Source organism: Dermacentor silvarum, chromosome 8 (genome assembly GCF_013339745.2).
Source record: "Dermacentor silvarum isolate Dsil-2018 chromosome 8, BIME_Dsil_1.4, whole genome shotgun sequence".
NCBI lineage: Eukaryota > Metazoa > Arthropoda > Arachnida > Ixodida > Ixodidae > Dermacentor > Dermacentor silvarum.
In genome coordinates, this window is record NC_051161.1 from 147,875,490 (window position 1) to 147,889,596 (window position 14,107).

The following is a 14,107-nucleotide window of genomic DNA, read 5'->3' on the forward strand; positions in this document are numbered from 1 at the left end:
TTGGCAAGATATTAAGTACTTTTTCAAGACATCTTACCAAGATTTTGTCGGACGTCTTGAAACGTCTTGTAGCCATCTGTAAGACCGTCTAATGCACCGCCAAATTTGAGATATCAGACGTTTTACAAGACATCTTGTAGACGTCTCAAAGACGGCTAGAAGGCGTTTTGCAAGACATCTTGGGAACGTTTTGAAAATGGCTACAAAACGTTCTGCTGGACGTTTTGAGGATGTCTTAAAAACGTTTTTAAATGCTTTATACATCTACTGGTCAACTAAGGCATGGCCTTTTCTAGTCGCTCGTATTTAGCTAATTAAGCCCTAAATGTTGTTTTACAGTATTTATAGTATTTACAAAAGATAGCGACAGTGAAAATATACTTAGTCTAAAGTGGAGAGGATGTGAAATCTGAACACGACGTAGGTTATTTCAACACAGAATGCATTCCATAAAATTACGAAGTCTTCACTTCGAGGAAAAAAGTGAAGAAACAAATAAGCAATAAACCTGCTGACTATGAATATATATATATATATATAAAGTACAACGGACTTGACCTCTCTAAACTTTAGTTCAACACCTGATCTATTGTCAGCTAGGGGAAGCACTAGCACAAATATGACATTTTAAATAGTCTCCAGAAGCTAAAATTAGGTCATATTGCAATCCAGATGGTCTGTCTCCTTCCGATGTCAACTATCCAACGAAATGTTGCCTAGCTTCAGTGATCTGGCTAGAAACAGCATACACTGCCCATTAAGTCCAGGAAGACCCAATATCATTTTACTAACCTTGTCAGTACTGATGTAGCTTTGCAGATGGAATAATATCAAAGACTCCAGCAACACTATTACAGAAGTTTTCCTTGCATGGATGTTTGGCACGTACACGAATTTAGATACAGAAAACACCCTTACATTAGAGCACTAATTATAAAGGAATTGAGTGTCTCCCTCTTATCTGCTACATAGAGAAATCAATGAGGATGCTCCTATCCCTCGCAATATTGAAAAAAGGTTGGCTTTACCGACAGCACCAATCCTTATGGCCCACTTCTTATAACGCACCATCACTGAAATATTGGCAAAGCCACAAAAGCGATAAACAGGTGTGAAAGCCACGTACGCTTAACATAAATCATGATTATTCACACAGATTAAGCGCTAAAGTAGCCAAAGGCTTCAAAGAATGTTTAATAAATCAGTAACACGCCACTACATAAGCAAAATGTTTCTAATGCACCTCCTCGAGTTTTGCATTGTTATCACAGATTGGTCACTTCACAATTCAGAGAGCTGGCTTAGACAGTTCCACAGCCTGATGCACCCACAGAAAATTTAGCGTGTTCCAATGATGCTTGACCTCAGATTTGGCACCTGTAATTAGAAGGTAAGACAAAAGATTAACAAATGTGTTACAGTGAAACTTCGTTATAACGAAACTTGATATCACAAATTATTGTTTACAACAAAAAGACATTTCCGCTGAGATCTCCGAAGATATCCATGTTTTTATAACCTCGTTATTACGAAGTAAAATTATCCTGCCAATAGATACCAAACTTCAGTTTTCTCCGAAAAAAGAAATGCCCGACCCTTGCAGGCTCGCTTCTGCTTTCCGCAGTGTAGAGCACACATTCGTTGCCGATGTTTAAAACGTTCACGTATTTGCGTTTAATCCACCATCGAACACTGGTCCTTGTCACTACTACGCGTAGTTGCGCATAAGTAGACTTTAGATCGCCATTGCAATTCCTCTCACTGCGGCACCACGCAGGCTAGTTAGTGCAGCTATAGGCGTGGCCTCGGAGATTGCGTCAGTGCAATTTCAGAGGCCACGCCTCCCTGTGTGTACCACGTGCTGCTCGCACACGACGAATATTGTTGGTGTCACAGTGATGTTGGTTCGCGATGCTAGAGACAACCCAACTAAAGGCGGTAACGAAAGATCATCACATTGAAACAGAAGGCAGCTATCGTAAAGGCAATCGTGCCAGATGCTAAGAAGTGGTGTGTTAAGGACGCCGAAGTTTCTTTTGCTGTTTTATTAGAAGTTCAGCGAGCACGTGGCCATGTAGTAGTTCTGCTGGCCGAAAAGCCGTCTTCTTCTATACAAGTTGCAATTTGTGCGCGACATTGCACATGTATTGCAGTGAACGGCAGTAATGAATATAATGACGTAATTGTGGCTCCCACTTCAACTTCGCTATAAAAAGATTTAATTGCATATGACTGAAGAGCTCCCACTCATTTATACCACTTCCTTGTTTGCAAACAGTAACTGTTAGAAATCCGACCTAGGTATCTTCCGTATGCAGATGCAATAATGCCATCGCTGCGATTCGGCCTTATCTGTAGCCTCGGCAGCAAGCCCCCAAGATACTACCGTGAAATCCGGATTCTTGGCGATAACGACAGCCTTGTCCAAGAAGGCCAGTGCCATGGTTGGAGGCTGCCACGTCCTCTGCAACTACGTCGCAAGCAACATTTTTCGTTTTCAAATCATACACATGCTGAAAGCCCTTTTTCGAACTTGCACCTTTTGTTGATTTAAACGTAGTAGCAGTTTGCGCCGAAAACCAATTCTACACCGTGTCTTTCACATGTACCAGTTCATGATGCAACGTGCAGGCAGGAACATATATGCGCTGCGCGTCATAGGTTTTCAGAACGTGACAAGACCTCCTTTTGGGGACATGTTGAATGGCAGTGTCGACTCAAGGACGTGCGGCCAAGCGAGGTCATTGGTCAAGTTAAACGATGTTCTACGCAACGAATAATACCCACACTCAGAATGTTCGCGATGTAATTTGAGCCAGGCGCGTAGCCCGGATATTTTTTTCGGGGGTGGAAGAGCTAAAGCACCGCGATCGTCCTGACTGCGGTGCTTCGGTCTTTTAAGCTCCCAGGTGTCGGAGAAGCGTTGAGACGCGAATGCCCATAATAGCCGCACGTTCGAAGGATACGCGCCTTTGTTAATAGGCGACGTGGCAGGCACACAAGGGAGCAGGGCGTAGGCCGTAAAAAAAAAAAAGGACAAAATTTGGTGGGGGGGGGGGTGGAAGCCCGGTCGCTCACCCCCACCTGATACGCCACTGCCCTGAGCGTCCTGATTTAGAGCAAATTTGCCGGGATCGTTGTAAAATTTTTCCTTAAATCCTGGCGACCACATTTCTGACAATGACTTGCACAGATTACGTCCGAGTGAGCATAACTGGAAATGTTCATTCGTTCCATGAAATATCGTTGAGGCCTGCCACATTGCCGGCCACACGCACCCTCGAGCTCGCACGACCCTCGCCCATGTCCGTTGAGTGAGCAAGGCCATCGAAATTGTTCTGAAACCCTATGAAGTCAATGTCCCACCTTTAGTCCCACTAGTTGCAGTATGAACAGGCAGAGGTGAAGATTCAGAAGATATGTTTCAAGCATTGTATACTGAACAGCCTGCGTGAATCGCGACTATCTTTACATCAGCGAAAGCAGTCATTCTGAAAGCGCTTGAAGCATGAAGTCTATGTCAAAGATATCAATTAGAAATGAATCAGGCGTGAAGAAATAATGTCGTTTCCATTGCACTTGCGGAGCACGTGGCAGGCTGAATATGCCACCGACGAGACATGGCTTCTATCATTGCTAAGGAAACTGGATTTGAAGGGAGTTACTGGAATGCTTTGCTATACAGACTACAAAAAACTACAGAAAAAACGCTGTATCGCAACGATGGCAACATCCCGCCTGCATACGCAGAATGCCGTCGTTTCGAGCAGTTCGTGTTGTGAACAAGGCTTCCGTGCATCCAATTCCGTGCACTTTTTGATCGGCGTCCTCTGTTTTTTTTCTTCTTGTAACATGAACTCCAGAACCAAGAGAAAGCAGATGCAGCACTGAATTTGAATTTATTATCTAGCTGTTGCATAGTATGGAAGTCCATGTGAGCAAAAAAAACTGAAGACGGCAAAATTCTACGTATTAATCATTCTTGTGGTTTAAATTAGGACAGATAGATTTGTCAAGAACCAAGTGAAGCAGCATAAAAAAAATTTGGTCCAAACTATCAGTTAATGAGAACACAGAAATACATATGCCGCACATACAGGCCACACTTAGAATTTATTTATTTAAAGGCGCAAACGATAGGACATTACATACATGTGTTATTCTGAAGGTCAACATCTTGTTCTGTCATTACTGAGGCCCCAATGACGTATTCACCTTCTTCTGTCATTGTCGCCTCAGTGGTAAGCTCAACCTACTCAGAGGTTGGTTCAGCTTACCGGTAACAGCATATACAATTAAAATGACAATTACATGACAAGCGCCATGTGCTAGTCATATCACTACTTCAAACCATTACGTTATTAAGCACCTGGAATAGCATGTCAGGCGAATAGCCAGGCTAACATCTCCAGCCTCTCATTAAAGAATGTTTCTCTCTCTCTATGTGACACAGAAAGCAGCTTATAACGTAATGGTTTGAAGCATGTGATATGGCAGGACCATTGCGCTTGCCCAAGTGCTATCTGCCACATGCAATGCTTTTTTTTTTTAATTTGGTTCAGTCTAAAAAAAAACCTTGTAAAATGAGAACATACGGTATGTTCTCAAACTACATGGTCCTTTTTATTTGAGCTGAACTAAATTTTAAGAACATGTGGCAGACAGCACCATTGTGCTGTCCAAATTGTTCTAAATTACTCGATGAGGTGGCCTATTACTTCTACGAAAAATGAAAACGTTTAATTGAACAACTGACAGTTACACTAATTAACTTTTTATTAATTACCTCACTGCACATATTTTAATTGTAGCCGGTGATATCGACTTGGAACAAATTCTGAGGATGGCAATGGTTTCGAGATATGCGGTATCAAACTTGCAGTAAAAGTTCAGTTTTTTAACTTAATTTTTATGAAAACACTGTTTCATACATTGCAGCATACACTAACTGGAACGCCAATGCATTTCGGTGGACACATTAAAAATTATTATGTATATCGAAACTAGCGTAGTCCTCAAATCTCAGTCTAAGTCGATATGCATTGCATACCCACTAGCTACAATTCGTAGATTAAAATATGTGCTGCAAAGTAGTTTGTTTATTAGCGCAATTAAGTAAATTATTCGAAAAGCATATTGGTTTCTCCTAACGTAATGGCTGCCTCATCCTATAATTTTGATCAAGGTTTATAATTGTGCTATCTGCCGCAGGCAATTTTTTTAAATTGGTGCAGCTAAAAGAAGACACCACGTATATGGACACATAATCCGCTCTGGAACAATAATGCGGCCTGACTTGTAGACTATATTTACGCATGTCTATGGCACAAGAGAAGTAAGAAATGACCTTTTCAGCGTTGCAAATAATTAGTCTTGCGATAACAAAGGCCCATCGTTATGTGGATCACAGGAAACCACTCTCTCATGCATCGTTCTGTTTACCAGCACTTCAGCTTGCTGATAGAACGCTGCAAGTGTCTGATTTTGCTCAACGCTTGACACTACGTGCGAGTAGGTACACATACCTCAATTTATTTAATTATCCAGGTACCGCACGGGTTCCCACTGGAACATTACATGAACAAGCATTTACCATATGCCGCTCTACCATTGCCGCTACCGTATCCACCAGCTACCGGTTGGTTTGCTTGCATTGCCTAAAAAGCACGCCATGCGTACAATTGGCGCAGCTTAGCGAACATGCGCCAACCAGACTTATGGCTGACACCGTCGCAGCAACGGTATAAAGCCATATATAGCGCTATGCTAAACTTTCGTAACAACCCTAAAGTTTCAATTTCAGTTCCCTTCCAGAGAAGTGCGTAGGAGGAAACCTCTACCAGCGATCCCATAAAGCTCTGATAAAATAACGGGTAAACAAGAAACAAAGCAACAATTCACAACAGCGTGATCCGCCGCGGTGGCTCAGTTGCCTAAGGCGTTTTGCGCTGCCGAGCTAGCACAAGATCATTTCGATGAAGGCGAAATGCAAAAACGCCCGTGTGCTTGCGTTGTATTGCACGTTAAAGAACCCCAGTGGTCAAAATTAATCCGGAGAACTCCACTACGGCGTGCCTCATAATCAGAAGTGGCTTTGGCTCGTAAAACCCCCGAAAGAAGAAAAACACAACAGCGTGGAAACGCGTAGATGGCCTGGCGATATTTCTTTAACCAGAGAAACAAACAAGGAAACAAGATATGGGGCGTGCTGTAGGTGCGCAAATCCCGTCTGCGGCGGCCGCATTAGAATGGGGGCGAAATGCAAGAATGTCCGTGTGCTGTGCATTGGGTGCACGCTAGAGAGCCACAGGTGGTAAAAATTCATCCGAAGTCCCCTACTAAGGTGTACTTCATAATCATATCACGTTTCTGGCACGTAAAGCCCCAGATTTTCATGAATTTTAATTACGAGTTCACACAACGTTTCGTTTTCAGCCCGCGAGATTTAGCACATTCAGATTATGACTTGCGGTAGGAACGCCGATGCGAATTAATTTAAGCCATGCACAATTTATGGGTTAAATTGATAGCACGAAAGAAATTTATGCGCAAAGCGGCGTGTTCCCGAGTCTGCATCCATGAGCAGGCACCCACAAAGGTCGCAATATTTTAGAAATGCCAAACAGCAATCAATAGATTCGAAGCGTGGATGAGTGTAGCTCGAACGAATGCGCAGTATACAGTTACATCACCGTCACTAAACGCAAATGAAAAGAATAAAACAGGTGGGTCACTCGCAACCAGTACAATACGAGTTGAAACATAACACGTTGCAAGCAAGCGCAGTAACACGCAACAGCAAGTGTGCGATTTTATGCGAGAACAATGGGGATCTAGATTCGAGGCGGGAATATTTTTGAACAGCGCTACCGCGCCAGCCAGGAATTGAATAAAAATAAACATGCCAAACAAATTATGTCGGCTACGCAAGTTTGCCTGATCGCGTTCGTGATCGCCAACAATATTAATGCGGGAATGGTGGGCCACTGGAAGAGCAAGCAGCGTAGTTCTGTATCGCCAAACGAGCGACACTAGTTGAAGCCCTAAAGTTTCGGCATGCGTACAGCAGCAGCTGTGATAAGCCTGTCATGAGTAATTACCTCTCCTTAACGTTAAAAAATTATGGGGTTTATACGCACCAAAACCACGATCTGCATTATGAGGCACGCCAAAGTGAGGGATTCCGGAATAATTTGGACCACCTGGGACTCTTTAGCGTGCACCTAAATCTAAGTACACGGGTGTTTTAGCATTTCGCCCCCACAGGGACACTTACTGTCCCGAACGCATTCCACGGACCATGGATGACTGCAATATAATTAGGAATTGAATTTGTCAGTGCAGTGCTGTATCTCGCACATTGTCAGGATCATCGAGAAAAACACGAAAACGCGTCTTGAAATAGTTATTCACAATGTGGAAAAAGCAAGCATTATTTTATCTGTGACAAACATGTATCAACGTCTAATTTAAGACAGCGGCAAGCTCACAGTATACTTTTCGAGCGTGTCGCGCAAACGTGACATGCCCGTACAAAGGGCATTTGGGGGTAACAATACTCAGAAATAAGGCACTTTTGTGTGGTACTCACTTTTTTTTGGCCGTATCGACGAGGCAGGAGCCGCTTTCCAAGTCAGAGAAGTGACGCCGCGTACTCCGAGGGTCAGCAAGGGTCCTTGGTAAACGCATTGAAGACACAAAATGGAGAGCACGCTCTGCCAGTTTTCAAAGTCGAAAACAAAGGCGCGAACCGACTTGCCCGAGCAACCGGCGCCGCTTCCCGCCGTGAAAGGGTAAAGATTGAAAGGGCAGGTCGCGAGAGAGAATGGCAAAGGGAGGTTGAGCTCACGCGACCAAACCAACGCCCTCTCTCATGGCTTTCGGTCACATGATAGTTGAAGGCGTCGAGAGAGCGTGGTTGTTTAGAGGAAGAGGCGCTATGCAGCCAGGGCCACCGGGCATGGTGGGAGGTAGAAAATTTCAATCTCATCCTCCTTCCATGTCTGCCAGTAGCGGCGCCGTTAGCCTTTCATTAGCACGGAGAAAGGAAACTCCGCAAACACGCTCGCGTAGAGCGCCCGCACTGAAATGCGCAATGCTTGCAGCGTTAGCTCCGGATACGTAGGAATGGTGAAATCGACATTCTCGGCAATTGCTACACCAATTTCGATTACTTTTCTTGCGTGTAAAATAAAATGTAAAATCAAGTATGGGCTGGAAGCAGATGTTGATTTGATGTCGGTGCTGTCTTTCGAAAGAGTCTCGAAAATTGGAAAGTATCAAGTTTACAACTCTGCTACATAGCAATACTAAAGGATACCGCAATTTTGTAATGTGCACCTAATAACACATCCAAAGCAGACAAAATAGATGCAGTATACGCGGCTCTGGAAGATACCGCTAATTATCGAACGTGATTTTTTTTTTGCAAAGCCCTGGTAAACGTTGTGAGAAGTGCACGTGGACTGCAACCTTACTTCTAAAGCAAATTTGCCTGACTTAAGCAATCTAGGTAGACGCGGGTATAATACACCCCCCCCCCCCCACCCGCCATGCAGCGGCTGTATATGGCTGAACTGAGCTGCTGACCAACCGTGTTCAGTCCTCGTGACTGCAATATCCGTTTTGGTGCAGTGTTACGAGTTTGTTAAGTTTGCGCTTCTATTGTGAAAAGTATTCCAGAGAGAGAGAGAAATTTATTTACAGAAAGGCAGAGAGGTCGGCCTGAGCTGTAAAAGTATTCCATGTAAATATACAAAGCAAGGTCATTCAAAACATTTCAAATATGTCGCAAATAAGCGTTGCAGTATTAAACTTTCTGGAACGCTTACTATAATATGTGGTGCACTTCTAAAATCGCTGTGCTGTGGTCAAAACAAACACGTCTACATGAAATGCCATGATATGCTTCTCTCCCCCCAAAGTGCACATCATTATTTATAGCGCCAATTTTAGCTATATCTTTTGAGCGTATATAGGTATTTAATTTGAAAGAGTGATGAAATGAACGATTCAGTCTCACAACTTCGGAGTATACGACGGTGAAAAGCGTTATAAGGAATTGATGAACTTGCGATACTATAGTTTTTTACTACTCGATTGAACAGCTGACAGCGGAATTGTGATGCAGCTCAATGTGCAGATTTCGGTAGGAACGAAAAACTGTCAAATAACGCGCTGGCGTGGAGGTTGAACTAGCATCGTGCGAAAAACGCCGATTGTGACAGCCTGCAGAAAACCGCACAGGTAAAAACCCGAGCGATCTTCTGCCGCAAAAATATATCATCGGACTCACCTATTTATCTATCTGAAAATCACGCTCACATTAAATTTGCGCAGCTGCTCAGCATAGGCGCACATTTTTCTATTACCCACCACGGTAGCTAAGTGGCTATAGCATCGCGCTGCTGAGCTCGAGATCGCGGGTACGATAAGATCGAAAAGCAACAACGATCGTGTACTTAGATTGATGTGTATCTTAAAGATCCCAGGTGGTCAGAATTAATCCGGAGTCTCCACCTATGGTCTGCTTCATAGTTTAGGCACGTACAACGATTGGATTTATTTTTCACTTTTTCTGTTTTCTCAATTAACGTGGTTAAAGGCCTTAGGTCTTGCATGTATGCTGCCTTCAATCTAGCAGATTTCTTTAAACGTTTGCTTCAAGCTTTTTTTCTTCGTGAAATACGTATCGACGCTATGACTGGACGTACAGCGCAACGACACATGTGCAGCTAACGGAAATGTACACCTTACAGGATGGTAAAATGACAGACCAAAGGAAAGGCAGTGCTTGTTTTTAAGTACAGGCTATGTGACCAGTATGGGTGCTAGATATCTAACACCGTATAAAGCAGCGGAAAGAACAGAAATGCATATTGTATACATATATCTGGGTAAGGATCTGCACAGATATCTTCGAGACGTTTTTACAAAACATTTTCTAGCCATCTTAGCAAGATGATAGCTTCAAACAGCTTAACAAGACGCCTTCAAGCCGTCCCTTGCAAGACGTCTTCAAGACGTACATATAAAGACGTCTTGTAGCCGTCTTGAATAGTTGTAGACGTTCTAGTTCATTTTGGCTGGTTTAAGACGGGTACAAAACGTCTTGTGTTCAGTGGGTATATAATCAACCACAGTGCCTGCTCACACAATCCTTATCCAAACATTTTAAGCAGTCAGCATATTCAGTAATGATAGAGTTTATTATATTTTGCAAAAAGAAATTTAGCATTTCTTGCCTTTGATTGTAATATTTTTTCAAACTTAAAGGTTAGCAGATCTGAATGCATATGAATATATCATTTACAGTACTAGCTTAACATAAAGGGAACACTGCATTAGCATTCAAGCGACGTTTATTTTCACATTTCACCTGTTTTATTGCGCGAAATATATGTCAAGTATAGCCAGTATAATATTACCCATTACGTAGCCACCTACCGTAAAAAGCCAAATTGCAGTCTTTCGCATCCCTTCTGAAAGCTCAGCACTTCACTTGCACTGGGCAATGAGGTATTTCTTCTAGATAATGCCCCTACTGTATGATGTGTATTTCTGATTTTAATTAGCTTGATATTTAAATGTTTATACAAGATATTCCATTTGTACTAGGCCATTTTTGGGCTAACGATAGCACCTAAATGACGCATCCTAAGAGGACACTTCAGCTCAGCTGCTCTGATCTAGTTACATGGCTATGGGTGCAGTGCCAGTAACCAGTGCATCGAATTTGATTATTTTTGCTGCATTTAAAATGCAGGAAGCAAATTTTTTGTTTATGTTGTCAATTTTTAATAAAAATTGTTAAAAATTGTGAAATCTTAAGAAAACGAAACTACGAAATTTGCATGTTTAGGAAAATAACAGCACTGGATAGACAAGGACACAGGCAAAGAAGAACACGACACTGTGTCCTTATCTATCCAGCGCTGTTATTTTTCCTAAACATGAATTCCCACAAACTCACCCAAGTTTCTCTTCTAGTATCAAGTTTAGAACTTCGTAACACAGCAATAACTAAATTATTACTAGTAATAACTAATAACTACTAACTACTAACTAATAACTAACTAAAATAACAGCATAACTCATCCCCGAGCTAAAGCTTCCTGTTAAGCACAAGAGGTTAATGTTTTTATGTGCAGGCAACAATGAAGTTTGCTGGAGATTTCAAGCAGGTGGTGGGAGCGGTGCTTAACAGCTTATGCTCTTATGCTGTCATTGCTATGCGCTTGTTGAAGGTCACACGTACATAGTAGAGATCTAGTGAAAGAAAACGTAGCATACCAGCTAAGGAGTGCAGAAGCAAGAACCTCTGCATTCTGCATGTCATTTTATTTCATTTATCCTGCATCACGCTACCATTATTAAGGGGTGTGGGCAGCGTGTGAAAGCAGTGAGACAAAACAGAAACCACAAATCAGCCAAGCTAAAAAGTTCTGCTTCCTTTCCCACCCAGTGTTGGGTGGGAAAAATAACTTGCTCACCAGTAATGGGTAGTCGCCTGCTCTGGAGTAACTGCTGCTGCACAGTGTCCACCGTCTTTATTGCAGGATGTCTTTGGCACCCCGAACGAGATGTCTTCTGCCTGGTGTTCAAGGACTCAGCACGCATCTACGTGGTCAACGAGGACAACTCAGAACTTCAGGAGGTCAAGACCATCACTCCATTTGCTGGGTCAGTGTTGCAGCTGTGTTGGGCACATTACTACGCTTGTTACTGTCGGGAGGCTTTGTAATAGCACTGACCACATGCACATAAAGAAGCCACTGACAGAAGAGAAGCTCCCTTGTCTTCTTGTCACTCTCCTTGTTTTCCTTTCTGTTCTTTTTTTTTTTCTCAGTGCCTCCCCCTTTTTATTCTTTTTAAATTTTACTTCACAATCTATTTCTTTAATTCTTTATTTTTTTCTCACCTTTCTGCAAACCCGTATTATCTACTCTTACATTTTAAACATCTCTTTTATTTGCTGGAACATTTTCTGAAAATTGAATTTGCTTTTTTAACTTGGCCTTTTTTCACGGACATCAAAAATTTTTTTTCCTTTCTCTAATCCCTTTTGCAAGATGCCAGGTGTAAAAACGCTTGCATAATTGACTTTAACTCGATGGTAAAGAACCTCAGTTGTTCGAAACGAATCTACAGCCTTTTACTACATGCTGCTTCAGGTCTTTAAACCGGATCAGTCATTCACTCTCTCAGCAGAAGCTCCTCTGTATCGACTGCTTTTTCTGTATCCTCTTAGTTGCACTAGACCCTGTAAAATGTGCAGTACTAATCTGATTACAGTATCGATGCAAAAGCATAGGTAAATTGACTACCTATATTGTCAGTGGCTTTTTTAAACTATTGATAGTGTAAAAAAAATTATCGATAGCACTTTCAATAGTATTACAATATTTTGGAATGAAACTATCGATAGTAGCATGATCGATAGTACTTTTGATAGTATTACAGCAGTTCACTATTAACAGTGTCATTGCTGGTTTTGAAAATCTTGGCTAGTGATATTACAAGTTTTGAGTTAACTGACCATCATTAACACTCAGTTTATGCAACTCGGAACAGGGAAATGTCACCAAGTTGACGTTGCAGTGTTTACGTGTGCTACGTTACGTAATTTTACATTCTCAATAGTGCACTATCAATTGTTATATCGACAGTTCGCTCAACAGTACTATTGATACATATCAGTAGTGTGCTGTTGATAGTACTATCGATAGTGCACTATTGATATTTTGATAATGACTCAACTAATGATAGTATTGATAGCCTTATCGATAATTTTGTACCACTAGTTTACAGATATGTAGCTGTGCACTGTCTCACCAGTCCTGTACAGTGCACTGGAAGACTGAAATCACTCCAGCCAATCAGGCACGGGGACTGGCTGCTGTGCTAGATGGAAGCTTGACATCGTTCGTTTTTTTTTAGCACTTTTAAGAAAGAAAGAAAGGAACAGAACGGATTTTCTCCTGTGTAGTTTCTTTCTTAAAAGATGCAGAAAATATACAATAAAACCGACTATGTGTCTCAAGGAAAGGAGGCAGACTTGCCAATTGTACCCACCTAACCTTTTCACAATCAATCCATTCAGCTGGCATTGAACACAGGGGCATTAGCAGCAGAACACTACTGGGCAAGGTGTAAAAGTTGTAATCTGTGTTTGAGATAGTGCAAGCAAGTTGTTACTAATCCGACCTCGTCTTGTCGCAGGTCTCGGTTTGTCTGCGGCACCTGGAGCAAAAATGGCAAGAGGCTCATCTTGGCGACGGAGTCAACTCTCATGGTGAGTTTCGATCACTCGCACCTCCCAGCAAGACTGCATTGTACGTTGTGTGTTCTGAATGTATGTTTTAAAGCTACAGTTTTGGCTGCGCTGCAAAGTGGTGACAATGATGACTAGCGCATTATTAAGAGCATTTTGTAGAATGGTAAACTGGGCTAGTTGGTAAAGCACTGGTTCATGATTAACAACAGCGCAAAAGAACAGTGATGTAGAGAGATGCAAGAATGACAGCAGCACGTTGCTGGCTATCAACTGATTTATTTATTTGCATCACTGCCCCTTTTTATAGCTGACATGCTACATTACGGCGCATGTTTATTGCCAAACACGGGAGCAACACAAGAAAAATTCGGCAGAGACACCTAAGACTGCTTACGTGTGCGAATTCGAAATCATTATTAGTACCTTTGGTCAAACCATTCGTCAGCCAGGTGACTGCAACGTGATGTTTGCAATGACGCACACACTAGGCACACCTTTAGTCAGCCAGAACCATGGAGCCGCTGTGGCATCGGGGAAGCGAGCTCATCTCGCACCCTGGAAGCACGGATTCGATTTCCACCCAGACCGAAATGTCCTAAATTTTCTTTTTAAAGCCATTCATTTTCTTTGCTTACAGGAACCTCCCTGAGGAATTTGATGTCAGTCTGAGCATTTTTCACGTGTTTCTACTCTTTAGGCCGTCGGCCATTTTTGGTACCATCACTTGGTCACACCGCTGCCGCTGGATTTTCGCGTAATGTGGCATATAATGCTCTCGCATTAAAAAGGAAACACGGAAAAAGAGAACTTGAGACATTAACCTCATCCGTA

The 14,107-nt window shown here is 42.3% G+C and overlaps 1 protein-coding gene across 6 annotated transcripts in view; it reads left to right on the forward strand.

The window, feature by feature from the left end:
• The window catches only part of LOC119461758 (WD repeat and coiled-coil-containing protein-like), a 79,256-nt gene that overhangs the window by 19,478 nt on the left and 45,671 nt on the right, over positions 1-14,107 (forward strand). For 5 of the 6 annotated variants that reach the window (XM_049672116.1, XM_049672117.1, XM_049672119.1 and 2 more), the window contains exons 2-3: positions 11,506-11,682; positions 13,222-13,294. In XM_049672116.1, the coding sequence (XP_049528073.1) occupies positions 11,506-11,682; positions 13,222-13,294 (250 nt within the window). The remainder of the gene's footprint in view (positions 1-11,505; positions 11,683-13,221; positions 13,295-14,107) is intronic. The other variant, XM_037723133.2, reaches the window with a different exon arrangement.